Below are 26,516 nucleotides of genomic sequence, written 5' to 3' on the forward strand. Positions count from 1 at the left end.
TCTAGCCTAAATTTTCAACACCTATCAAGCTTTCTCCTAGTGGCGCACTAATGCCTGTCTATCCACCTTTCTTTCAAATTCTATAAAATAAATTCTCTCTCTAATTTTCATTCCGCCGCACATGCCATTAAAATTAGAATCAAATTATTATTTCAGAATGCGCTATTATGAAACCTGAATCTATTCATCTAATTTCTGGTCAATTTATCTGAATTCTGAGTCTGGATTTTCAGTCTAACTTCAAAATGCATGTTTTATTCGATTTTTCAATTTGAAATCTTATTTGAGTTTTGAAAATTGTTAGGTGAAATTTTCTTTTAAATTGCGATTTTTTAGATAAATTCCTAATGTATGTGATTCCGCAATATCAAACGTCATTCCGTAACTCAATAATTTTTAATTTGTAATGTTGAACCTTTTGTAATAAAGAATGCGGTTCTGGTTTAAGCAAAGAATGTTTTAGATATACAAAATTGTGGCCACAAATTTCAATCTTTATTTGTTCACCAAATTAATTCGATATTTTACTCGGACTTTTCAAAATCACTCCACCATTTTAAATGTATTTTTTACATTTCTACTCATTTTTTAAAGTATCTATCGGTTCAGCATAACGTGTTTGTTTTGAAAAAAAGCTCCTGATTCAGATTTGAACATCATAAATTTTGAACTACTGTATAATAATACCAGTTTAAATATGGTTTTTTTTTTATTATCAGACGGGTTCGCGCTGGGGGTCTTTGGATTTTGTCCAAAATTTCAAATTTTGATCATTTCAGCACTATTAAAAAAAACATGTGTTTTTGCAGATTTATCAAACTTTTATTTTTTGAGTTAGATAACGTTTGAGTTTTTTTTAAATACCCTCTTTTCAAATGCCCATAACTTTGTCAATTTTCAACGTAGAATATAAGATAGCACATCAAAACGCATTAAATTTTTACCAGCTAACCAAATAAAATAACCAAAAAAATATATTAATTCTCGGTATAAAATATAGTAAACATGTTAAAAACAACGTCCAAAAGTACCGTTGTATCACCAAAATTGTTGAAACATATCGGTAGCAAATTATGAATAGGGCGAATGCGCCAAATGTAAATAAAATGAATTATCAACTGGGTGAAAAAGTACGTTCGAAGACCTACATTTCGATGGCATAAAGTTATTTAAAGAATATTTGGTTTACGAGAAATAAAGGAAACAAAATAATATTTTTGCTGGGAGCTTATGGAGCTGTCAAACTTTGAACGTGTTTTTTCTCGAAACAGCAATGTTAGCGCATTCGCCGTATTCAAAATTCGATACCGATATTTCATTTTATAGTCCTATTAATTTCACAATTTTCATCTGAAGATAAAAAAGTGGACCAACAACTCCTTAAAGAGTTATGAAAGAAACAGTGACAATATATAGTTGTAAGACTATAAGACTATATACAAAATAAGATAATATAAATTTTAACTGCATGTTACAATAAGCGTCCTGAGGTAGGCTGGTCAAGCTTTTCAGAGCCCGTGTAAGTGACTTGTTTCAATGATTTAATTTTGGATGTTTTTTCGATGGTTAGTGTTACTAACAAAACATAAAAAAATTGACTGATCTTGAAAGAAAAACATATAAATTTGAATTCTTGCGCCGTTTAGTCTTATCTAATGTTTACAATGATAACAATTCGCCATGCCACGACTTGCCAATAAAAAAAACCTTATTATAAAAATTAGAATAAACTAATAACTGCGATCTTTACAAAGCCCACCCCATCACAGTAGTCAGAATTAAGCGAGAAATAAAGATGAATGAAATTCGGGGTACTTACTTTGGGCGAAGACTGGTCAAAATGAACGGGCGTGTGACGAAACTGACAACTCGTGTGTATCTGTGTATTTACATTCAAACTCGTTCCTTCTCGTTCCCACAACTGATAACTTTGCCTACGACGACACGGTCACACTCTTCACTCACTCACTCGCTAGAAGACACACGGTTTGTTCAATCAACTTTCGACTGTCCGTCGTCCGTCGGGTTCTTTTCTAGCTGTATGCTGTGCTGTGTGGTGTTCTCGAATGTTGTTGATGATGATGGTACTGGTCCAAGAAAAGAGCACCAAGTCCGCGTATTGCTGTGTGCGTGGTCCCTACCGATGAATGTGGTATGACAGAACCCCAAATTATGGCCACTTTATCCACACCTTCCGGACAACGGGATAACTATTTCGATGTGATCTCACACTTGGTGGATCTGTAACACGATTATCACAATACTGGCACAATGTCGAACCGGAATTGTTCTACGTTGAAACACTACGGAATCGCGACGACCGCGTATCAAAAGTCCCTAAAATGAGCCAGCAAAAATACCCTTCAATCCCCAAAAGTCCACTTGCGGAAAGCAGCACTGAAATTTCACGACGGCACACACGTCTGCCAAGCCCGATGAATACTTTACTTTTGAACGAACGGTAACAACTGGCCGAATGCCGAACCACCATTTAAATGACAAAGTTCCCCGGTACGGTAGTGTGCGTACTATCGTGCCAGCACCACAAGAGAATGGATTGCATGAATGAACGTACGGGGGGTGATGCACAAGTGCATTCCGCTTCCGAGGCGTTACTGCGTTACAAAGCACAGTTATCTGGTCCGGTCTATCACAGATTTAAGTCATTGAGCATTAGAATGGTTCAGGTTTGGTATCAAGCTAGTTTCATATTTTTTCCAAGGAATTTAACTGCAAGCTGTCATTTTTCAAAACATTTTATCTCGTAGCGATACACGATATCCTTATAATCTTCATTAGGATATAACCCGGACATTCCTACAACACCCTTTTAAATACTTTTAAAAAATACCTAGCAATTATTCCCGTATCAATATGGGCTGTGGACTTGTGATAGTTTTTTAAGCTTACAAGAAATCACTGTAATATTATTTATCAATTTAATGGAGAAATTCAATCACAGATCGGTGTACTCCAGAGATAAATCTATCTATGAACAAATTTCATATGCAGATCAGCTGAATGTTGTGTCGAAAACATTCGATCACAAAGGGGACATCCATACTGTTCCGTTTCCTGTGAGACTTCCACGCGATGGACAAGTTCTTCGTGCCTATCTCTGGCTTTGGTCGAAGTGTAGAGCCTTCCACAGCGCTGATAACTGCATATAAATTGGGTCGTCTTCGGAGCGAAAACATCATACAGTGATTCGATCTTTCGGGCACCCTGCGATATGGGGGGTTCGATCGTTTTAACCTCAACAGGGTTTACTTTGGTAATTGGCTCAGACTGGACAATACCGTTGTAGGATTGTATCAGTACTGTATCAAAGGATGGGAGGAACGAATCTAGCAATTTCTTGAGATTGTGGTCAAGATCATCTTTTGACTTATAGACGAAATGTTGATGCCGATATTTTGTCCTTGTATCCAACCAAAACTTTTTGATGGAATCTATTTTAAATCCGCATATTGTAGCAATTTTGGTCCAGACTTGCAAACGTTCTTCCGTCGAACTTGATCTGTAAATAAATATTATTTTTACAATTGAATAATTAAATGATTCTTAACTGAAAGTTCAAATAAACAATTACTTATATAAAAAAAACTTACTGAACATCCTCTTTATCCCACAAAATGGGATGTTTTCTGATCTCCTGCACAATCCGTAACTTTTCTTCCAAGCTATTAGGATAATTTTTCCTACGTAGATCATCTCCTATAGCATCTTCCATAGGAACTACCACAACATCTTCTGTGGTATCTTCCTTCTTAATCTCTTTATCTGTTTTAATTCTAGTTGGTTTGTCTTGGTCGGTATCTGTTTTTATTCTAGTTGATATTTCCTCTTTTTCCTTTTTTGGCGACCATTTATTCTTCTTTTGATCCACGTTGTTTTCTAATCTCTCAACGCTGTAACGGACTTGCTTCACTTTCTCAGGTTGTTCGTCTTCCATTTGTGCATCATTCTTTAGTTCACTGTCCAAAGAAAAATCATCCAACTCTTCATCAGCAATCTGGTCAGCCACCAAATCTTTCTCTTCGACACCACTTTCAGTAATGGTCTGGTCCAGTTTGTTGCATTGGCCCTGGACGAATGATCTGGTGCCTTGTATCATGTCATTATGTTGTTCCCAACGGGACTCCGCTTCGTCGTCTTCATCCGGAAGCACCAAAATAGAGTGATATATGAGGTTCGTTCGGCGACACAGGTTCCTAAATTCATCAATCAAGCAAACCGTATGGGCACAATTCCGACAAATGCCCCGTACGCTATCGTCCACACTGATCGTATAACCCATACACTTTTCTATTTTCTCCAAAAGAATCGTGTCCGAGTCAAAAATGTCTACTATACGCTCGATGCATTTTGGTTCCGGCAACCACTGCAGGCAAAGCCGACACTGTTGTTGCAGTGGATTTTTTTCGCCTTCGTTGGATTCGACTAAAAAGAAAATTCAGGGGTTAAAGAAAGAAAGTTGTTGGACGACCCAGAATTTGCTTACCTTCCATCTCGCTGCAAAACTTTTTTAATTCAAAATTTATGAAAACGATTTCCTCAACCTGACTATAAAGTTAATTGTAACTAACAGGCTGATTAAGACTAAATTACAAATTACAAATTTTGAGAAAATGCAAACGAACGCAAAAGCAATCGAGTTTTTTGTTTGTTATGAATACACGTTCAACAGAAATAGTACAAATCGAAATTATCTTTACCCAGACCATTTTAAGATTTTTTCCCGATAAGAAAAACACCCTACTATTCACCATACTTAGTCGGCTCGCGAAGGGTGCGTCGGCCGATTTTAGTTCATACTAATCGGCCTATTGTTGCAACGTCGCTTATTGGAGTTTTTGCTGGGCATCAGCCGATTAATAAGGCATTTCCCCACTTGTCAGACGAACAGCTGATTTCTCATGTTTACATTTTCTCGGCATATCGTGGTAGGGTAAACATAACAACAACATTACATATGTTCAATGACCAGATAGTAAAGATATGAATTTGGCAATGCAATTGTTGTGGTTTTGCAAGCGCACCTTGGTGAGGAGCATATAATTTTTTTATTGAATGATTTGTAAATTCATAACAAGTTAAGACATGATGGTTTGTTGATGCTTTCAATTAAAGAAGTTTTTAAAAGATAGCATTGAACAGTGCTTATCATCAACGATCAAAATGGCGACCAGTTGGTGTTTACATTTTTCAAAACAAAAACAAAAAGCTACCCTACCACAATCTGTCTCAGGAAAAACTCTATAGGCCGATTTCGTAGGCCTATCAAATAGGGTGATGAGTAGCATGATTGTGTAGAAACCGACTAAACCGTAGGGCGATAAAGTTGATGAGATATTCCTACCCAATCGTATAAAATAGTCGGATTGATTCACCGCAAAATAGAACCACGAGACCAAAAAGGTTTATTAGTCACATGATTAAGTAAAGTAAACCTGCGAAGCCATATTTAATAGCAGTATGGACTTGACTAGAGCAAGTCCAGTGGAGATTTTTGTTATGAGAATGCCGCAATCTTAGCCGATCTGGAAACGATATGCGAAGAAGTTTGCCATCCAAGCACTGCATCTAGAAACTGGCCCACGGTGAGGGCGGCGGAATTTATAAACGATACCTCCATCGGAATCAGGAACACCTTCTATTACGGCTTCAGGCATATCCGGCAAACGTCCGGGAACTTGGTCAGGTAGAACGTCGTCATGATGGAACCGATAGAAATGCGCTAGCCACTCCAACGAACCACTGATGACCGACGAGACCTTCCGTGCTGACTTGGGCCAAGCTTTCCCATCGATGACCACCATCACACACAGATGTCAAATACTAATTCAGTTATGACCATTCCATACTAAATAGGCTTAAAGTATGCCAACTAAATAGAGTCCTACGAAAACCTACTAAATTGACTAATCCTCCCCGATAACGTAGATCAACTTATTGTGCTACTAAATCATATGTTATTGTGTGAGCCTACTCATCAGCCGATTTAGTATGGCACCTATTTCATATTCAAGCGTAGCCCGATTAATCGGCATACTAAATATAGGGTCATTGATTTAGTAGGGTGATTCGTAGCCAGACTAAATCGGCACCCAACTAATACCGTATTTTTTTACTCCTGGAGGCAAACTAGAGGCAACCTAGGTTCGCTCTAACTGCTGTCATCGTGCTCATTTATTGCTCGAGAGGCAACCTAGGTTCGCTCGAAAAAGGGACGGAGTCGCCCTGAGAAAAAAGTCAGTTTTGCGAGAAGTTCACCAATACTCTCAACGTTGTTGTCAAAACATTAAACAGCTGTTTTTGGCTGAAAACAAACAGTTGAAATAATGAACGGGCAAATGATTATTGCCAAGATTTGGAACCTCTCAGCCAAGGAAAATCGTACTATATGCAGTCCAGTGCAATCCGGACACGATAAACGGCAATCCGGATGTGAAGAACTGAATGAAGAAATCCAGAAGGGAGAACAAAATGACAGCTGCATGTAAACATTGCGCTCGTTCTCACGCACACCTACGTATGGAATAACTCGAAACCCGAAACTCGTTTTTCTATTCTGACGGTTTCAGAGCCAAATCCGGAATCAAAAAAAAATACGCCATAAATATGTGAACCAGAGGTGCCAGGTGTCCTGATTTATCAGGATTTGTCCTGATTTTCGAGAGACCGTCCTGATTTTTCAAAAACTCTCGATTTGTCCTGATTTTTGGAAATTTGTCCCTAAAATGTCCTGATTTGTCCTGATTTTCATAAAAACTTCTTAAATATGATCGAATTTGTAGTTAAACTATGAGAAAATCGAATAAATAGGTTATAAAATAGTTTAGCTCATTTAACAGATGGTAATTTTTCGATTCAGACACGCAGAAAAATATATTTTAAAAATAATAAGATTTCGGCCAAAAATAATAAAAATTTTGGTTGGGAAAAAGCACAAATATATTTTTGATAACACTGACAAAAAACGTCGATTCGAATTAAAGTTATCGTTTGATCGAAATTAAAATACACCTTTTTTAAAAATGAATCAGAATATCTGTCAAAATAATAAAATAAAATTGGATTGAGAAATATAAAAAAATTTTTGTTGGTAAAATAAATTATTGAGCGTTCTAAAATAACAAAACTTAGTGCTGAAAATATTTTTTTTTATTTAAATTTATTTTATGTTGATTTGAAAAATGTTTGGATAAAGAACACATCTATTCATTATTTTCTTTATTCAAAATACCATAATGAAATTTCCCTTTTAAAAACACAGAACATTAATCAATTTCACTCCAGCTGGAGTTTGGAACAGATTCCGTTGATCAGGTCGAAAAAGGCATCTCTCTGCTGTGCTTCCTGGAAGCAGGATAAAGGGCCCAACTCGCTTCCATAAACCCCTCCGCTTCCGAGTACTGCTGCAGTATACCACCATCTCCGACAGCTAGTTTTCCATGACAATGAGAAGCTTCGCCTTTGCCGGAATAATGTCCTCCCGCCCGCTGATGTTCTTTCCTAGGTTCCTGACGTCTTATCCGGATGGATGTCTAAATTTCGCAACAGGACAAGGGATTCAGGTTCCGGTTTTACGTCTATGACTATCTATTCAGGTTGTTCCGATTCCGGAAAGGATAGATTTGGTCGTAGCATCTACAATAGAAAAAAAAATGCTCAGCAAATTGTATTCTCCCAGCCGGTTTTGAGCATGCAGTTTTCCGCCTAGATAAATTTGAAACCTACCTTAAAAGCTGCTGGACCGAAGCCCTGATGAACATTTTTCCAGGTGAATTGTTGTTCGAATATGCTCAAGTAGAAAAAAATTGATGATATTTGAGCCATTCTACCTGTTCTGATGATTGCAAGACCTCTTTGCACTGAACTGACACGTATATTCCGTGACTGGTTGTTCGGATGCTGGAATATTTTCATCACTTTTTTTTCTTTTTTTGGCTTATCGTTTTTCAATAACACGTTTATCGAATAAACGCAATATTGGTTTAAAAATAAACTAAATTTTAATTGCACACAATAAAAAATGAGCGTGCAAAAATAACAAAATTTTTCTTTTATCTAAAATCAAATTTTTTTTGAAAATCATCCAATAATCTGCTTTTGAAATACAAAATAAAATAACAAAACGTTTTGTTGAAACCAACCCCCATTCTTTTTCTGCGTGGATGATATTCAAATGGTGTTTTTCAATATGAACTACCGGCCAGCCAAAGAGCTGCGTACTGTTGTTGCATGAATCAAGGCGTTTACAGCACCTGTATTGCGCCTTTATTTATGCGATCTAAACAGAAATCTCTATTGTTTTCATGGATCAAGGGGTGTCCTGAAAAATCCTGATGTTCATCTTCGTGTTGTCCTGATTTTTGACGAAATCACCTGGCACCCTTGATGTGAACGGCGAAATTTTTCATCTGTCAAATTTCCTATCGGGATAGATCGGGATTATGCATTTTTTGTTGATTGGTTCGGTCTGTTCAATGAAATGTCTGTTCAATGAAGTCTGGTCGAAATAAGTAGAAATGGATTGACAAGTTGACACGAATCCTCCTGCCGAGCTGGATCGGTTTTGACTAGTTTCAACTTGTTTCATTGAACAACGACCAGACCTGTTTCGAAGGTTTCGATTAAACCAAAACACTAGCTACACGCAGAAAAATATATTTTAAAAATAATAAGATTTCGGCCAAAAATAATAAAAATTTTGGTTGGGAAAAAGCACAAATATATTTTTGATAACACTGACAAAAAACGTCGATTCGAATTAAAGTTATCGTTTGATCGAAATTAAAATACACCTTTTTTAAAAATGAATCAGAATATCTGTCAAAATAATAAAATAAAATTGGATTGAGAAATATAAAAAAATTTTTGTTGGTAAAATAAATTATTGAGCGTTCTAAAATAACAAAACTTAGTGCTGAAAATATTTTTTTTTATTTAAATTTATTTTATGTTGATTTGAAAAATGTTTGGATAAAGAACACATCTATTCATTATTTTCTTTATTCAAAATACCATAATGAAATTTCCCTTTTAAAAACACAATTGGAACATTAATCAATTTCACTCCAGCTGGAGTTTGGAACAGATTCCGTTGATCAGGTCGAAAAAGGCATCTCTCTGCTGTGCTTCCTGGAAGCAGGATAAAGGGCCCAACTCGCTTCCATAAACCCCTCCGCTTCCGAGTACTGCTGCAGTATACCACCATCTCCGACAGCTAGTTTTCCATGACAATGAGAAGCTTCGCCTTTGCCGGAATAATGTCCTCCCGCCCGCTGATGTTCTTTCCTAGGTTCCTGACGTCTTATCCGGATGGATGTCTAAATTTCGCAACAGGACAAGGGATTCAGGTTCCGGTTTTACGTCTATGACTATCTATTCAGGTTGTTCCGATTCCGGAAAGGATAGATTTGGTCGTAGCATCTACAATAGAAAAAAAAATGCTCAGCAAATTGTATTCTCCCAGCCGGTTTTGAGCATGCAGTTTTCCGCCTAGATAAATTTGAAACCTACCTTAAAAGCTGCTGGACCGAAGCCCTGATGAACATTTTTCCAGGTGAATTGTTGTTCGAATATGCTCAAGTAGAAAAAAATTGATGATATTTGAGCCATTCTACCTGTTCTGATGATTGCAAGACCTCTTTGCACTGAACTGACACGTATATTCCGTGACTGGTTGTTCGGATGCTGGAATATTTTCATCACTTTTTTTTCTTTTTTTGGCTTATCGTTTTTCAATAACACGTTTATCGAATAAACGCAATATTGGTTTAAAAATAAACTAAATTTTAATTGCACACAATAAAAAATGAGCGTGCAAAAATAACAAAATTTTTCTTTTATCTAAAATCAAATTTTTTTTGAAAATCATCCAATAATCTGCTTTTGAAATACAAAATAAAATAACAAAACGTTTTGTTGAAACCAACCCCCATTCTTTTTCTGCGTGTAGCTAATGAACAACTACCGCTTGACAGAACCAGACCAGTATCGTGAATCATGCTGGGTTGCCAGGTGCCCAGATTTGACTTTCGACCCTTCGTCCAGATATTGGTCAGAAACAGATTTTGCCCAGATTTTTGTTCAGAGTGCCCAGATTTTACAGACTTTTGAAATTGAGTGATGAAATCAATATTCATGTATCGGATTTGATCCGTAAGTGCCAGATTAGACTGTAAATCTCGCTTGTACTCATGGGTATTCGACCAATCATACATAAACTTTTTCTTCGGCATGGTACGTGGTATAGGAAACAGTGTTAGTTATGTAGTTCTCAACTTGAAAATAACCCGAATACAAACCCTCCCCCTCCCCCCCCCCCCCCCACGGCTCAGACGCATCGAAAAAATTCTTGTTCAGTACAAAATTTGTCATCTTCCTTGTGCATAGACACACACAGACTGTTTTTTTTCAAAATTCCCCAGATTCCCAAATTTAGTTAATACATTTTATGCTCAACACCTGGCATCCCTGATCGTGTCCAGGTCGATTCACGCTTAAACGAAGCTTTCATTGAACAGACTTTATGTTTTCATTTAGCAGCGCGCGGGAAGAACCGGAAGAGCCGCATCCTTATTTCTTGATTGTAATTTATATATTTTGTGATTAACGGTTGAAAAGTAACTTAAATTCGATCATTCGTTAGTGAAAGTTGTGCAAGATTGTCCCACGTTCCTGAAGGCTCTGCTATGGCAATCAATATCGAACTGGCGCGTGCCGATGTGGAGACGAGTCTCGAGAATCCACCGAAGCTGCACTATATTCCGGCCTCGATCGGAGGCGATGGACCAGCCAAAGTGCAAGAGTATTTTGATTCCTATACCGCAGAACAGGAGGACAAAAGTAAGTTCGATTATGGTTTTTTTAAAGCTGTGTAAATTTTCAAATAAGCTAAGAAATGCTATATTTCATTTTAATGGAACTATATTCTGGTATTATGTTTGGAAATAAGTATCTTTTTTCTACTACCTACTGTCCCCTAATAATAAAGTACATCAATAGAAATCAAGTTCTTCAATATTTCTTTTTAATTACATTTAAAAAACTGGATAATTGTGTTGAACCACCGAGTAATTAAACTTACTAGTTAATCATGATGATGCAACTCAAAACTGTCTGAGTAAAAAGTAATTTTAGTAACGTAATCTGTAATCTGTTCATGCTGTGTGTTTGCTTCAGTCAGTCATCTCATGCAGGGCTGATAAAAAATATTGAAGAAATTGATTGGCGCTTGAATCATTGTAGGACATCAAAAGTGAGATTTAATTTTAAAATACTTTTTTATTTAGTCTTGTCGTGTTAAACAGTTCGTTTCCATTTGTACAGTTAAGGATTTCATATACCTAACTGTGTAGGTATCTTTTTAAATTTGCATAAACGATTAATCCTGAAATTTCACATTGAAAAAAATAATTGTAAAATCTAAACTGTGCTTATGTTTGTCATCTAACAGCTCTTCTGAATGCGCTGCGAGGATACCCGTTGCGTGGAAAACCATTCACCCTGCCAGAAGGATGCAAGGGAGTGATATTCCAGGAGACGCAGAAACCACTTTCGGCCGATGATGAACGTAGCTTTAGTTTTGCCGGTGCCTTCGACCGGTTCACCTACTGGAATTACGACAAAATACCATCGAAAAACGATCCTCTGGAAAAGGCCCTGAATTGGATGGAACTTGCAGCGGTGCTTCATGCGCCACTAAGCGATACTAATGTTAAGGAGGAGATGGTGATTAAAAATGAAAAATAAACACATCTATTGTGTCTGTAATATAACTTTATTACTGTTTTATTAGCATACGGATGTCACATTCTATTCTGTTGTTATCTTCATAAACTCTCTATGCAATTATGTTTGTTTTTATTTTTTGAAATGTCCCTTCCATGTGTAAGGATCAACTATAACCAGTAGAACGGGAAATGCTACTGTAGCGTAAGATTAAAAAAGAAAAAAAATCTTATAAAACTAAAACTTATCGCGATTAGGTTGCACTCTTTGGCGGTGGTCTGTAAACTCCGACAACGACCGCGTGGTCTCGCTCGTATGGTTCCAGTGTGATTTGTTCTTGTGGTTTCAGTTTTTCGGCCTGCAGTTTTTTCACCTCAGATGCAAACACAGCTTCCGGTACGGCTGTCGAGTCTATGCAGGAAGCCTTGATGGAAATCACGAAATGGCCACCGTTTCGAAGGAACTGATGCGAGTTCAAGGCAACAATACGGGCTTGATCGGGCTGAGCAACGTCGGCAAATACCGTATCGACCAATCCGACCAGCATACGGTATTTGTGTGGATGACGAGCGTCTTCAATAATGGGAATGATGTTGGTCCGCTTTTTGGCTACGTTGATTAGATCTCGACCGGAACGATGTGAAAATTCAACGGCATAGACCAATCCTTCAGGACCGACAATATCCGAAACGTGTGAAACCGTCGTTCCCGAGGCAGCACCCAGATATAATACCTTGGAACCAGGGGGCATGTGAATTTTGTCGACTCCTCCCAAGACAGCAGCAGCCAGCTTGGACCGGAAGGGATTCCAGACGCGATATTCTTTTTTATCCCCGTCAGTCTAAAAATAAGAGATTTTTAAGAAAGAAGGTTCTATTTGCAGCTTGAACTGTAATTCGATTTTCCGAATCAGTAAGCAAGTTCTACAACGACACGATTCGAGAGCAGTATGCCTCAGGCTTCTACTCCCGAAAAACGTATCGCCGTTGGCCACATTCCTGCCAATTCAATACCCCTGTGCGGATTCATCATCGAGACCTAAAATATCGAAATAAATTTAACAGGAACAGTTTGCTCACCTCAACCGAAATCCGCTTCTCGCCGTAAACTTCCGAGCCAGGCACCAGATTCAGCGTAACCAGCGCATCTTCCTTTCCCCGGGCAATAAACACTCCCTCATGACGATGCGGTTCGATAACTACCGTTTTTCCTCCCTTGAAACCTCCCTTCTTGGCTCCTCCTGCTCCCCCACGGCCACCACCACCTCCACGACCACCACGGCCGCCTCCTCCACGACCTCCACCTCCACCACGGCCACCAAATCCACCCCGGCCACCTCCACCGCCTCCACGGCCACCACCACCGAAACCGCCGCGACCGCCACCTCCCCCTCGACCACCGCCAAATCCTCCTCTACCACCACCGCCTCCACGGCCACCACTACCACCTCCTCGGGGGGAGAAGCCTTGTGGGAAGAAAAATAAACACAGGTACATTCGTCATAATTTGATCGCATGAGCCGAATTTGAGGTTATGCTCTAGAGTGGGCACAACGCGGTCTTCACTTTTAATATCATATTATGCGCAGCATTTTAGTTTCTATAGCTTTTCTACATCTTTAGCTTCATTCACAAGTCAAATACGTTGATTAGCCACATTAATGTTAAAAAATAGCTTTTTCCTTATTTTACCAATATGCTTACCTGGTTTTCCCATGTTTATTTACAGCAGGCGGACGAGGTTTTCCCCAACACTTTTTACTTACAGCACTGGCACTGAATTATCTTGGTAATACCGGTCGACTTCAAAGTAAAAAGTTTAACAATAATTCAACTGTTTAAATGTTAAAATAGCGGCTTTTAAACTTTAAGAAACAATCAGCGCAGGAATGTGGTGCGTGCACCGAAGCCGCAAAAGACAGAAAATGAAAACACATGCGGTCCGCTTCTCGGCCGAGGTTCGCAGTTCACGCTAACTTTTGGCTACCCCTTAACGAATACTTTTGACCCGTTATTCAATAAGACTGGGAGAACTCCTTTTTAAGGATAAAGCCGCTGTACCCTTTAAGGGGTACTCAGCTTGATAACGCTTCTAGCGGATGAAAATTACCCCTTATTTGAAACGCTCGTAGCGGATGAAAATTACCCCTTATTTCAAACGCATGCGTATGCTGGTTTTAGGTTCTATTAAGGAAAATTTGATTCTTGAAATAAATTTAAACCAAATGTTATGTGTCATTTCGTTTATTGTCATTTATTTAAGATTGATTTTTTGTAGAATTACTTTATCACATAACAATAAAATGCAATCCTCCGTTTCCCCGCTTGGATACTTGAATCCGATTCGGCATTTGAATTGCATTTGTCCGTGTTTGGCTCCTACGGAACATTATTCTTCTGAAAAATAAAATAAATGAATTAAATTCTGCAGAAATACTATTTTAATTTTAAATAAAACACTTACCATAATCTTGCTTATAACCAATTTGGAGGACGAATAACAACGATGTTAATGTAACGCATCAGAAACTGCCCTTTTTGAAGGGAATCGAGCTGTTCCAAATAAGGGGTAATATTGATCCGATAAAATGACCCGTTATTTGACAGATCATGGGGGTTCTCAATAACGGGTCAATTTTACGCCTTTAAGGGGTAGCCAAAAGTTAGCGTGTTGGTTTCTTGGTATCCCTTTTCACATTTCGTTCGTAACGTTTCAACGAGGGAATGGATGTTTTCGTAACGCTTCAAATGCCACACACGCCCCTTTTTTTAAACTCAAAATTAAGTTGTTTTGGTTCAAAACGGAGCACTTCACCTGGGAAATTTCACACATTTCAGAAATGAATACACCAACACATTAAATGTTCAAAGGTACTGCTGCACATTAATGGAAAACACCCTTTAAGGAAACGAAATGAGTGCGTTTCATACATTATGCAAAAAGCGTTCAAACGGGAAAATGTGTGAAAAAAGTACAATAGTTCAATTTAGGTAAGCGGGAGGTGAAATTTTAATTTATTTTCAATGATTTAGTAATAAAAACAAAAAGTTTTTCTATTTCAATGATTTTTTTTATTAATGCTCGCACATGATTGAAAAAAATTGATTGCGGGGGAACAATTCATTAAGTTATTTCCCCAGCGAGAACAGGCAGGTGATACCAGGAAGGATCTGAAAGATAAATTTAAGCGTTATTCAATTTCCAAATTGAAATACTGATTTACTTGCCATTAGTCACATGACTTGAGACGACAATGGAGATGGTTCCTATAATTGGCTCGCATTAAACTGATGGAGACACACACTTTTTCTTCAATCATAGCAAATTCGGATAATGTGAAAATTTCGGACTCGCATGATGTGTGAAAATCACACTCGCATGATGTGTGAAAATCACACTCGAGTTTGACAGCTCCATATATTTGCTGATAATGCACTGATGCGGTGAGGAGATTACTTCATTCCAATGTTACAGACTGGGATCAGGCCCTCTCACCAATTTTGCAGTGCGCATATCACCCACGGGGCCAGACAAAGCTCGAGGAAGTCACGCGTAAGTCCTCTTTCTTTTATGTTTTTGTTAGATGATTGACAATTTGCAAAATGACGTTTGCGCCAAAAACGTAATGCAAAAGGTCGTTGGTACTTGTTTACCCGAAAATCTCAATTAATGCCTGTACCGAGGACACTGCCACATTTCTCATCTTTTTTTGTATCGTATATTAATTTTTTAGACAACTCTGACTAAAATATGAAATATCATAATAATTGAAAATGTGTTACAAAACTTCAGCAGCGATTGTCTCGAAATAAGTCAGGTGGCTCATACGACTTAATCAAAAAAAAAAACTCTAGAAATTATTTATCAGTGTACGGTAACACCTCCTATATACACACCTTGGTTGAAAGTACAGATATTCATGTGGCAACGCTGTCTGTGGGAGAGGAGAAAAATATTGATTTCTCTCTCTGCTCTTTTGATTTGATGTCACTTGCGAAAAGTAAATCGCCAGCCACCAGTCGCTTTTTTCTGCATGGATTTCTTTTTTTCCTTGTTGGAGATAATCTAGAAATCTCAAGCACTTGGTTACTCATCCCTTAAATGTAAGTAAAGATGGTATAGATAATTACTATTGAACAAATTCAATATAACATTACACCATTGCAGCTTTAACGTTACCAGCAGTAAAGCAGAATAAACGGGAGAGCCGGCACTTTCCTTGTCACCAATGGAGGAACAACTTTTGGACGAATTGCGAAATGTTGGGTATGTTGAAATGAGAATTTTCTAAACGTCGTTTAAGCCAAAATTTAAATATTGTAGATATGAGGGTCCGTTTCTGGATCGTAACTATGCCAGCAGTGCCATAGCAGGAGGGGCACAAAATGGCGAATTTCAGGATATTATTATCTGGTTGACGGAGGAAATCCGGATTCTTGGTAAACTGGATGAGAAAATCTCCAAGAGCGAAGATGCAAGTACATTCGTACTGGAACTTTCAGGCTTTCTTAAAGAGCTGACATGTCCTTACACTAGTTTGACCGTTGGACATGTTTCGGATCGCTTGCAAACCTACGAATCAAAAATGATCCTGCTGGAGTACTTGGTTAACGAGCTGATGGCATTCAAGATGATTGAGGCGTTGAAACCGAAGGAGCAGAAGAATGTGATTACGTTATTCGAATCGCCAACTGCTGCCGCTTTGAAGGATATCTCGATAACGCTTGGCCTCGGCAAACCGCCTAACAACATTCCCGTGAAGGTTCTTTTTGAGAAAATCAACGTTTGCCTGTCCGATACCATTCGTATAGCCGGAGAGAAGCGTCTCAGTCGACCTTTGTTTGAACCCAAGAAAAACCTCACCATGGAACAGTGGAACCGTCTGGATAAATTGCAAAAAGATTTAGATACTGAGTACGACTTGCGTAGAAAAATGTTGCTCACTCGTCTGGACGTCACCATCCAGAGCTTCAAATGGTCTACCCGTGTCAAGGGAAAGGAAGGTCAAATGACGGAACGCTACGCGGAAAAACGGAAACTCCTGGATTCCTTGCAAACCGGTGGCCGAGACACGGATTTGGCTGCGTTGCTGGGAGCTCGTGAAACCATGGCTATCATCGAAAAAACGAGCAGTGCCAGCGTGCGGCGCAATACCCGGAGTAAAATCCAACGGCACATTATCGGGCGGGTTCCGGATCGAGGCGGCCGCGCCTATGAACACAACCCTCCACCGCTGGAGATGCCTTCGTGGCAAACGCAACGTAGCACCGGTGGGCCGGGTGGAGGCGGTGGCCGCGGTGGTTTCGGAGGAGGTGGACGGGTAAGTTGTGAAGTTTGATTGTATGTCCTAATGTTGCTTTTTAGTCTATCTTGTATCGCGTTACCTGTAGAGCATCTTAATTTCATGTATAGTCTCTATTGAAACATCAGGATTAGTCTTGAAGCTTCACGATAAATAGCCCTGTGTAGCGAAATTAACGACTTTTGCCAGGTCATGGACCCCTACTGTTTCTTCCTGGCAAAGCGAGTGCCGGTTCGTTGCTTTCAACTCTTCATTTTTCTCCTCAGGGTGGGCAATCGAATCGCGGCGGTGGTGGTGGAGGTTATCAGCAGCAGGGAGGTTATAATCAGAACTCTGGCGGCGGCGGAGGTGGTGGTGGCTACAATCAAGGTGGCGGTGGATACAACCAAGGCGGCAGTGGATACAGCCAAGGTGGTGGTGGAGGAGGTGGTTATCAACAGCAAAACCAACACCGTGGAGGAGGAGGGGGTGGAGGTGGCAGTCGAGTGCAAGGCGGTTGGTCCCAACCCCAGAAAGGTGATACACTCGCGCACGTTACCAATGAGTTGCTTCTAAGTTTGAGTTCTTATTTTGTAGATTACAACCAGAGCTATGGCAGCAACAATAGTGGATACAGTTCTGGTGGTTCAGGTAACCGCGGATATACCAGCAACGATCAATATAGCAATAGTTCCGTTGGTTCGGGCGGATATCGTGACAATAGGGGTGGTGGAGGTGGTGGTGACCACTACAACCGCAGCCATAGTGAATATGATAATGATAATCGTAGGAACAGTGGAGGCGGCGGTGGAGAACGTGGACGATCCAATTACAATCGAGGTGGTCGGCGTTGATAGCATGATACTTCCTTAATTTTCCAAGAAGGTTGCACATTATGAAACGGAAGGCTCTTTTACTTGTATTTATCACAAATACAGTCAATAAACTAACCTTAAATTGTATCCAGCTGGTGTTAGTATTCCTATTTTTTTGATCGTGCCCGTAGTAGACAACCGGTCTCATAAACGTCATGTAAAGGTATACTTTGTGCAAGGGCTTTGTCTTGCCAGCTTGCGTGGTAAGAATAAAGTCTTCAATTCACCCGAAATCCGAACACAGCACTGGGATGCATCCATCGTAGCATTGATCAGTCTGGTTAGCTTCACTATAGTTCTATAGAAAGCCGTTCTTGTCCTAGCTATGGAAAGTTCATCACAGTCGATCGTGTCATTTTCGGCTTTGAAGTCGTAAATAGATGGTTAGTGCGGACTTGCTATTCAGGACATTTTTCCTCTTTCCTAGATAGCAATCTGTCAATAGCTAATCTGCTCCGTCTTTCATATGTTTTACTTCGTTGAATCACTCCAAGCGACGAGTCCAGGTACTTTTGGAACAAACGACACAAGTTCACGTTGCGAGGCTTTGAACTATTTCAATGTGAAGCCTTTTCCAAATCAAACCCGGGCCATGTTAGAAGAATTTAGAACTTGAGCAAACCCGAAGAAGCGATAGACATGAAAAGCGTATCCCATTGATAGAAATTTAATGCAGTGATATCTTCTACCAAAAATCTTCGATACGATTGACATTGAAATTATTTTAATGTAAAAAAAAACCTTTAATACGCACCTACATATCCTCGACGCTGTACTTGTAAGCTTCCTCTTCGACGGCCTTCTTTTTCCCCATCATTTCGAACCATTTCTTTTCGAATCCGTTCGAACGGTCTACACCGTCCCAGCGATAGCCTGGCCGTATTCCGAAACGGTTGTCCGGAAATGAGCCTTTGTAGGTGGGTTTTTCTGGTTTTCCCTGTTTCCGGTCTTTTTCCTTCTTCTTGCTTCGTATGTAGTCCAACATCGGATCTCCGATACGTTCTTGATTCTTCAGGTAATCATCTAAATCGGTATCGTCAGCATAGCGAGCAAGTGGCTTGTTCATTTCGTGTGCCGCTTCCTCCAGCTGTGCTTTGTAGTCTTCCACCTGCTTGACACTGCAAAGAAAAACATTTGATAAAATTAGAATTGCTTATTCTGTAAGTTTATTTCCAATGGTTTTACCCTTTTCCCCATCGGGTGTACTTTTCCTTCTTCTTTTCGTCCACTTTCCGCTTCTCAAACTCTCGACGCAGCTCCTCCTCCACGTCTTTCCGTTTGCCAGATTTCTCCCGTACCACGGTTTTGGCGTAGCGACCCGAAACCTCGGCCGACATGCGATCAAAGACTTCCGCTTCTCGTTGCCGAAACTTTTCAGTTTCGGTTTTCAAATCCCGGGCGTTTTGTAGCCCGGCCCGTTTGCCATCCAACGTTTTGGTCATTCGTTGGGAAGGGCCCGGTTCTGGTGATTTCGGTTCTCGCTTGATTTGCCGCCTCGGAGGACTTTGATCCGAATCGCGACGGTTTGGATGCCTTCGGGGTGATGACTCATCCGAATCCGGCGGTTCTTGTTTGACACGAATCGGAAATTCGGTACGATCTTTCGGCTTGTGGGATTTTCTAGGTGGACTTTCGTCAGAATCTGATTTCCTTCTATCTTTGTTTGAAGATATTCTTGGCGTACTTTCTCGTCTTCTGGAGGATTTCTGTTGAACGTTTCTTCTGGGTGGACTATGATCTGAATCGTAATCTCTTCTGCTACTCCTTGATGTTTGTGCATGTTTATCCTCGTTTCTTGAAGGACTTCCAACGGACTCATCTCTTCTTTTCTGGTTTCTATCGTCGCGCCTAGGAGGACTTTGATCAGAATCATCCGATCTATGCTGTGTTCTATAAGGACTCGGTTGCCTATTCTTGCTTTTGTTTTTGGAACTATCATACTGCTTATGATAAGGACTCAAGTCACGCCGAGATTTGTTAGAGTGTTTATCCTTTCGCCTTGGAGGACTTTCATCTGAATCGGAGTAGCGTCGAGATTTTCTCGAAGCGTCATCTAAACGTTTGTCCTTTCGCCTTGGAGGACTTTCATCTGAAACCGAATAACGTCGAGATTTGCTGGAAGCGTCATCCAAACGTTTATCTTTTCGCCTGGGAGGGCTTTCATCCGAACAGGAGTGACGTCGCTGTTTCTTGGAAAGACTTCTATCTGAATCTTTCGATTTATACGAAGTATTTCCCTTCCTTGGAGGACTTTCATCAGAATCGTAAGATTTCTTGTTGCCTTTTTTTCTTATCGTTGAATCAGAAACTTTGTCAACTTTTCTATCAACGACGAGTGAACTTTTTCCACTGGATGCAGCCGCACCCCAACCACCACCATCTGGGTCAGCAGCCAATTTACGCCACTTGTTGCTGCTGAAATCTTCCTGCGCTTTCAATTCCGGGGGTCGTTCATCGATAACCCCGACAACCAGTGGCGCTTCGTCTTCCAAAGCAAACACATCCGATTCGTCAGGTCCTTGGGGAAGACCTCCATAAGGATCGAAATCGTCAGCATCGATGATTCTGACACTGGAAACAAAATTTACCTGTTAGCCAAGCAAATTTTAATTTAAAAAATAGATTACTCACTTGCTTTTGCCGGTGCCATGCTTATCCTTTTTCTTCTTCTTTTTCTTGGTTTTGTCCTTTTCATTTGATAAGTAACGCTTCAAGTATTCTTTCTGGTCAATCTTTTTAGAAGTCATTGCACTGGTTTAAATAAACGGAATATAAAACGGAAATTATTGAAATAAATTTTTTTTTTTTAATTATGAGGGCTTTTGGCACAGACCATTGTGATCCATAAAGCCAGCGGTGTTAAGTTATGTTAAGTGTCAAATATGACAATAACGTTTCGCGATTAAAAAATTTACAAACCTGAGTTAAGCTTTTTGCATGAAAAGTTAATGTGAATTCAAAAGGTTCAAACATCGGTTTTTATTTCATCCATGTAATTTGCTAATTGTTTGTACTCAGCATATCGTTTTCTTTTTAGCATTTCTAGGAGAGTTGTTGAGTCGTTTAGAAAGGTGTGTTTGTCACGTTGGGTGGTAAATTTTGTACAATACAGCAGGATATGGTCGAGGTCCTCAGTCACCCCACACTGGTCGCACAAACTGGAGCTAATTAAACCCCAGCTTTGAAGACGTTCTTTGGTCGCAGTATGGAAAGTCCTTATCCGAGATATTTGTACCGTCATGTGAGTATTGAATGTCATTTTCTTGAACCACGGTTCCGTTTGAATACTTGGCATGATAGTGAAATGTTTAATTCCTTTAACTTCTGATTCTTTTTCATAAATTTCATTCCATTCTTTTAGAATTCCATTTTTGTGTGCTATTATTGTGTCTCCTAATGTGAGGCCATAGGGTTCTAGAAAGTTTTTGTTTCTACTCATTTTCGCCGCTAGATCGGCTTTTTCATTTCCTGCTACATTTGAATGACCAGGAATCCACTGTATTGTGATATTAAGTAAGTCCGAGTTGGTTACAAAGTTGATAATTTCGTTTTTAATATAGTTATCCGTTTGATTGCTGTCTAAGATTTCGCAGCTGCTTTTAGAGTCTGTTAGGATACATACGTTTAGAAGTTGTTTGCTATCAGCATATTTGATAGCTTCGTAAATTGCCAGTAATTCGGCATTTGTAATCGTAAAGTTTGTGTTTAGTTTGAAGCTTTTGGAAAGTTTTTCAAAATCGTCATACAGGCCGTATCCGGTGTATTCCTCGGTTTTAGAACCATCGGTATATAACAGGTAATGATCTTTATATTTGTTTCTAATCAGATCTAATGTAACTTGTTTAAGCACTGATATATCTGTATTTTTTTTGGTTTTTCCTACGCTTGTATGGACCTTTAGTTTAGCTGGCTTTTCTCTAATGATATTATTTATCGTGCACATTTGGCTTATTAGTGAATAGTTGTCTGCGGTTGTTTTTTCCAAAAATGAAAGGTGTTTAGTGTTTGCATTTATAATTGGTACAATTGTATTTAAGATCGGGCTGTTTCTGTAGTAGAGGTTTTTAGTTATTTCTTTCAGCGTTAGGTATTTAGCTCTTTGTATAATCGGGATTTCTCCTGTTTCCGTTAGAAGGACTTGATTTGGTGTTGATTTCAATAGTCTCATGGCTATTTTTAACGAGGTATTGTACGCTGCTTGTATTTTGTTAATATTAGTTGTACTAGCACTTGAGTAAATAGAGATGCCGTAATCAATTTGCGATCTTATCAATGATTGATTTATCTGTAATAGAGTGCGAGGATGAGCTCCGTGACTTTTTCGACTTAGCATTTTGATTATGTTTGTTTTGGTTTTTACTTTTTTAATTGTTTCTATTACATGTTTATTAAACGAGAGTTTGTGGTCTATGAATAATCCTAAATATTTTTGGTAGGGTTCATTTGGAATATTTGTGTTGTCTATGGATATATTTAGATTTTGAATTCTATTGGTGAAGCATACTGTGGCTGATTTTTCTGGATTGATCGCTAATTTTAATTCTATGAAAGCTGTGTGTATTTTATCAAGAATGAGGTTCATTTTTTCAGCTGCCAGAGTTGGGTTTTTCGCTATGACTAGCACAGCAAAGTCGTCTGCGTATTGATAGCAATAGGCTTCGTTCCGAATAATTTTATGAATATTGGCCGTGTAAACATTGAACAGTATGGGTGATAACGGACACCCTTGAGGTAATCCCTTGTTGGTTTTCCTATAGATTTCTGTACCGTCATTCAAGGTTATTATTGTTGTCCGATGTTTAAGGTATTCATATATCCAGTTTGTTAGTTCTGAAGGGAAATTATAGTAATTTAATATTTCTAATAATTTCGTGATGTCCACATTATCAAATGCTTTGCTCAGGTCAATGAATGTAACCACTGCACATTCGTTACTACGCTTGGACATTTGGATACGCGATACTAATGCATTGATGCAGTTTACTGAAGATATTTTCTTTTTGAAGCCAAAAGAATATTCGGGAATGATATTGTTATCTTCGATGAATTTGGTAAGCGGTTTCTTTATAATAATGTTTATGGTTTTTAAGAAGACTTGTATCAATGATATAGGTCTGTATCCTGTTGGTTCTAGTTGACTTTTACCTGGCTTATTAATCGGAACTATTTTAACAGTACGCCATGGGTTTGGAATTGTATTTTTAGTAAAGACGTTGTTGAGGATTTCTGCTATTTTTATAATCAATTTATTGTCCAGTTGTTTGAGGATGTGGTAAGAAACCCTATCGTATCCTGGCGCTGAGCTATTCTTTTTTCCATTTATGATGGTTTTGACATCTATCCAGTCTATTTTAATTGTATTTTGTTTGGGTTGCATGTTATACTCTATTTCTTTATCGATCTCTGGAAAATTAAGGTCTATGAATTTTTCCGCCAGTTGCTTATTGTTTAATATATGAATGTTTTCTTTTTTACTAAAACCACCACTTAGCATTTTGACAGTATTCCATAATTGTTTTGGGGGTAAATCGGGTGATAATGTATTTATTAAATCCTTATATGCCTTTCGTTTCTCTTTTCTTATAGCATATTTTAGTTTTGCTCTGCTTTTTTTAAATTCTAAAAAATTACTTAAAGTTAAATTACGGTAGTACGTTTTTAATTTCTCATTTTTTTCATCTAGGAAGTTTTTGATTTCACTCGTCCACCATGTTTTTGGAGTTTTATTGCTGTCATTGTTCGGAATAAATTCTGCATTTTTGATTGTGTTTTCAAAGATTTCATTTAATTTTTCGGCTGTGTGTATTTCCTTAACATTCATGCTGTTAAGTGCTTTTATAGCTTTGGTTTTGTTTATTTGTTTGTTAAAGTATACATATTTTGGAGCAAAGTTGATGATGTCAATTTGTATTATTTTATGATTTCCCGAAATTTCTTCATCGAGTATTTTCCAATTCATTTTGTGTGCAATATTATTAGAAACTATAGTAAGGTCGATGGCCGATGGTATCTTATCAGGAGACTGAATAAGAGTTGGTGAACCATTGTTTATTACAATTAGGTCAGTATTTTCCAGCATGTTTATGAGAAGTTCACCTCTTGGACAATTTTTATCGGCATAGTTCCATAAGGAACTATGCGCATTGAAATCACCGGCTAAGATGACATTTATATTTTGATTTTCAATGAATCTAAATAGTTTATTCAATGGCTCTTTTATTTGATGATTATTGATTGGTGGGGGTGGAATGTAAATTGATATTAGTAATATTGGTTCTGTGGTTTGGATAAGTTTAACTGCTGAAACCTCTATGGGTAACAAGTCAGGTGTTTGAAGTTCTATGAACGGAATTTCGTTTTTAATTAAAAAACCAACTCCTCCATATCCATTGGTTCTGGTTATTCTGGGGAATTTATATCCTGGTATGTTGCAAATTTCCTGATTTTTCAACCAAATTTCAGATAGAAAGGCTATGTCAATTTCATTGGTTTTAAGAAAGTGGGTCAGTAGTGCTCTTTTTTCAGATGGTCTAATGCTGTTAATGTTGTATTGGACTATTTTGATATCTCTCTTTGTGTGATTCATTTTAATGACTATCGTGCAGCTGTACATTTGAATTATGTTTGTGTAAAAGAGCATTGTTGTTATTATTTTTTTGCTGATCGGTGGGTGTTACTATGTTTATGGAATTGGAATAGGATGTACCGGTGGGTGTTACTTTTGTTACGGAATTGGTATGGGGTGGATTGGTGGGTGTTTTTATGTTTACAGGATTAGTAGGTTGGCTAAATAGGGTGTTCAATTCATCATTAATTTTAATCAAAAGAAGATCGGAATTCCAATCTCCGGTTTTCTTGCTAGTTTGTTCTGCTATTTGTGATTGAATTGCTTTAATTTTGTCGTAAATAAGGTTCATCTTTAATTCCTTCAAAATTTCGGTCTTAATATATTCTGCGAGTGTTTTTATTTCGGTTTCTTGTGGATGGGTTGCTTTTGAGTAATTTTTATTATTATTGCTTGTACTTGGAGCTAGGTTTTGCGCTTGTTTTGGGTTTGAAATTGTAGGTAGGGTGGGGAAATCTGTTTGTGAATTTATTTGGAGTCGAAATTGTTGCGATTGTTTAGGATAAGATCTAATGGCTTCTGAGTAAGTTAATTTTTTAGTGGTCATAATAAAATTGATGTTTTGCTGTCTAATACGTTCGGGGCATTCTCTAAAGTTGGCCTCATGATCTCCTTGGCAATGTATGCAGTTTTGTTCAACCGAATCACAGTCTTTAGTATTGTGCTCTTGGCCACATTTCCTACATCTGGCTTTTTTAGCTTTGCAAGATTTAATCTTATGGCCAAACCGCCAGCATTGTTGGCATTGCTTGAGTGGGAAAATGTAATTATGTACTTTAGAGTTTATACCGTAAATTTTAACGTTTTCGGGAAGGGTCTCTCCGGTTACTTTTATTTTAATGGCAAGTGTGGGAATTGGTTCCCCAACTGGTTTACCATTTTCAAATTTCATTCTCGTGATTCTCTCCACGCTTTCAATTCTTTTAGAACTTTCAATATTCTCGAGTATTTCTTTGTCATTGAATGAAACTGGTATTCCTTTTATTACTCCGAATGTTGATTGAAACATTTTTGGAGTATAAACTTTGTAATGAAATGTTTCCTTTAACAGTTTTGAGTTTATGAGTTGTTCAGCTTGACTGGGTTTATCGAATGTTATTTTAAATCTACCCTTGCCTGCTTGGGTAAGTTCTTTATAATTCTTTATTTCGATGTTTCGAAGTATCTTTGCCACTTCCATCACGTGGATGAAATTTGGCTTTTCTGGTGGGTTTTCATTTTCGGATGTTTCAAAATCTGGTTCGATAAAAAAAGTTTTAAAGGTTGGATTTTTTATCCATTCCGAAGGTTTGTTACTTTTCCGGGATTTTTTGTTCTTTCTTTTAGTTCTTTCTTCGATAAGTTCGTTTGTGTCCGTTGTTAAGTCGTCCGTACCGTGGTCCATTTTTGATTTTTTCGTTTCGTTTTTTGCTTCTGAGTCACTATTCTGCCTTTTTAATTTTGATGTTTGCTCGTCAAATAATGCATAGGCGTCAGAGTCGTCGGAATCGACCCTTTCGCCATGGTCTTCCTCTGTCCTCCTATCGCTCATTTTGGCGTCATGCCAACCCTAACCTAATTTTTTTCCTCTACCTTATTTTAACCTAACCTAAAATTAATTTTACTTAAACTAAATGCTGAGTACTTACGATTAATATTAATGGACGGAATAAAACAAGTGATGGAACAAAGTTTTTTCTCTAGAATAATTTCTATGCACTAAACTCAAATCAGGTGCAAAAAATAAAACATTTTCCAAAAAAAAATTAACTTTTCGCCCGAACTTAACTGTCGCCGGTTTACTTCACACGCGTCTTGTCTAGGAGGCTTTTGGCGGTTGAATGTGAAATAAATTTAGCGCGGCTACCAACCTGCAGGTTTAATTTTTGAAAGACGACTGCGATTAATGAAAAGGGCTCGTTAATCTTTTTGTTTATTTTCTTTTGTACACGAAGAGAAAATATTTTTCACTTCCATAAAACGCTTATCCTATTCATTCCGCGTGTTTTCATGC

The 26,516-nt window shown here is 38.4% G+C and overlaps 6 protein-coding genes across 7 annotated transcripts in view; 2 read left to right on the forward strand and 4 right to left on the reverse strand.

The window, feature by feature from the left end:
* Positions 1–2,463, reverse strand: part of LOC129743827 (E3 ubiquitin-protein ligase SMURF2) — a 117,739-nt gene extending 115,276 nt beyond the window's left edge. The window contains exon 1 of the mRNA XM_055736025.1: positions 1,820–2,463. The gene's annotated coding sequence lies outside the window, so the exon portion shown is untranslated. The remainder of the gene's footprint in view (positions 1–1,819) is intronic.
* A 462-nt stretch (positions 2,464–2,925) lies between these two features.
* LOC129746983 (uncharacterized) lies at positions 2,926–4,685 on the reverse strand. The gene is made up of 3 exons (XM_055740982.1): positions 4,505–4,685; positions 3,612–4,443; positions 2,926–3,520 (listed from the first exon to the last, which is right to left on the reverse strand). Exons 1-3 carry the CDS (start codon positions 4,509–4,511, stop codon positions 2,986–2,988), a joined length of 1,374 nt encoding a protein of 457 aa, XP_055596957.1. The 5' UTR covers positions 4,512–4,685; the 3' UTR covers positions 2,926–2,985.
* Positions 4,686–10,539: 5,854 nt separating this feature from the next.
* On the forward strand, positions 10,540–11,789 carry LOC129745463 (ribonuclease H2 subunit C). Its single transcript, XM_055738567.1, has 2 exons — positions 10,540–10,857; positions 11,468–11,789. The coding sequence occupies exons 1-2, from the start codon at positions 10,704–10,706 to the stop codon at positions 11,761–11,763; spliced, it is 450 nt and encodes a 149-aa protein (XP_055594542.1). The 5' UTR covers positions 10,540–10,703; the 3' UTR covers positions 11,764–11,789.
* LOC129745462 (rRNA 2'-O-methyltransferase fibrillarin) lies at positions 11,773–13,715 on the reverse strand. Its single transcript, XM_055738566.1, has 3 exons — positions 13,446–13,715; positions 12,822–13,207; positions 11,773–12,583 (listed from the first exon to the last, which is right to left on the reverse strand). The coding sequence occupies exons 1-3, from the start codon at positions 13,456–13,458 to the stop codon at positions 11,996–11,998; spliced, it is 987 nt and encodes a 328-aa protein (XP_055594541.1). The 5' UTR covers positions 13,459–13,715; the 3' UTR covers positions 11,773–11,995.
* Positions 13,716–15,721: 2,006 nt separating this feature from the next.
* LOC129746248 (protein FAM98B) lies at positions 15,722–17,985 on the forward strand. The gene is made up of 5 exons (XM_055739824.1): positions 15,722–15,845; positions 15,910–16,008; positions 16,066–17,062; positions 17,311–17,560; positions 17,621–17,985. Exons 2-5 carry the CDS (start codon positions 15,971–15,973, stop codon positions 17,875–17,877), a joined length of 1,542 nt encoding a protein of 513 aa, XP_055595799.1. The 5' UTR covers positions 15,722–15,845; positions 15,910–15,970; the 3' UTR covers positions 17,878–17,985.
* Positions 17,986–18,600: 615 nt separating this feature from the next.
* Positions 18,601–26,503, reverse strand: LOC129745976 (BUD13 homolog). 2 transcript variants are annotated; one of them, XM_055739389.1, is made up of 4 exons: positions 26,374–26,503; positions 20,530–20,649; positions 19,084–20,469; positions 18,601–19,016 (listed from the first exon to the last, which is right to left on the reverse strand). In XM_055739389.1, exons 2-4 carry the CDS (start codon positions 20,643–20,645, stop codon positions 18,653–18,655), a joined length of 1,866 nt encoding a protein of 621 aa, XP_055595364.1. In that variant the 5' UTR covers positions 20,646–20,649; positions 26,374–26,503; the 3' UTR covers positions 18,601–18,652. The 2 variants fall into 2 exon arrangements, with proteins under 2 accessions (XP_055595364.1, XP_055595363.1); XM_055739388.1 differs by lacking the exon at positions 26,374–26,503 and having other exon boundaries at positions 20,530–20,712.
* Between the last annotated feature and the right edge of the window lie 13 nt (positions 26,504–26,516).

Source organism: Uranotaenia lowii, chromosome 2 (genome assembly GCF_029784155.1).
Source record: "Uranotaenia lowii strain MFRU-FL chromosome 2, ASM2978415v1, whole genome shotgun sequence".
NCBI classification, from domain to species: Eukaryota; Metazoa; Arthropoda; class Insecta; order Diptera; family Culicidae; genus Uranotaenia; species Uranotaenia lowii.

Excerpts from the sequence above, each read along its gene's own strand:
- LOC129746983 (XM_055740982.1), bottom strand. Across the intron at positions 3,521-3,611 it reads TGGGATAAAGAGGATGTTCA|ATCAAGTTCGACGGAAGAAC; the intron begins GTAAGTTTTTTT and ends ATTTATTTACAG.
- LOC129745463 (XM_055738567.1), top strand. The coding sequence starts at position 10,704 with ATGGCAATCAATATCGAACTGGCGCGTGCCGATGTGGAGACGAGTCTC. Across the intron at positions 10,858-11,467 it reads CGCAGAACAGGAGGACAAAA|CTCTTCTGAATGCGCTGCGA; the intron begins GTAAGTTCGATT and ends GTCATCTAACAG.
- LOC129745462 (XM_055738566.1), bottom strand. Across the intron at positions 12,584-12,821 it reads AGAAGCGGATTTCGGTTGAG|ACTGACGGGGATAAAAAAGA; the intron begins GTGAGCAAACTG and ends TCTTATTTTTAG.
- LOC129746248 (XM_055739824.1), top strand. The coding sequence starts at position 15,971 with ATGGAGGAACAACTTTTGGACGAATTGCGAAATGTTGG. Across the intron at positions 16,009-16,065 it reads GACGAATTGCGAAATGTTGG|ATATGAGGGTCCGTTTCTGG; the intron begins GTATGTTGAAAT and ends TAAATATTGTAG. Across the intron at positions 17,063-17,310 it reads GTTTCGGAGGAGGTGGACGG|GGTGGGCAATCGAATCGCGG; the intron begins GTAAGTTGTGAA and ends TTTTCTCCTCAG.
- LOC129745976 (XM_055739389.1), bottom strand. The coding sequence starts at position 20,645 with ATGACTTCTAAAAAGATTGACCAGAAAGAATACTTGAAGCGTTACTTA. Across the intron at positions 20,470-20,529 it reads CATGGCACCGGCAAAAGCAA|TGTCAGAATCATCGATGCTG; the intron begins GTGAGTAATCTA and ends TTTTGTTTCCAG. Across the intron at positions 19,017-19,083 it reads TACACCCGATGGGGAAAAGG|TGTCAAGCAGGTGGAAGACT; the intron begins GTAAAACCATTG and ends TTTTCTTTGCAG.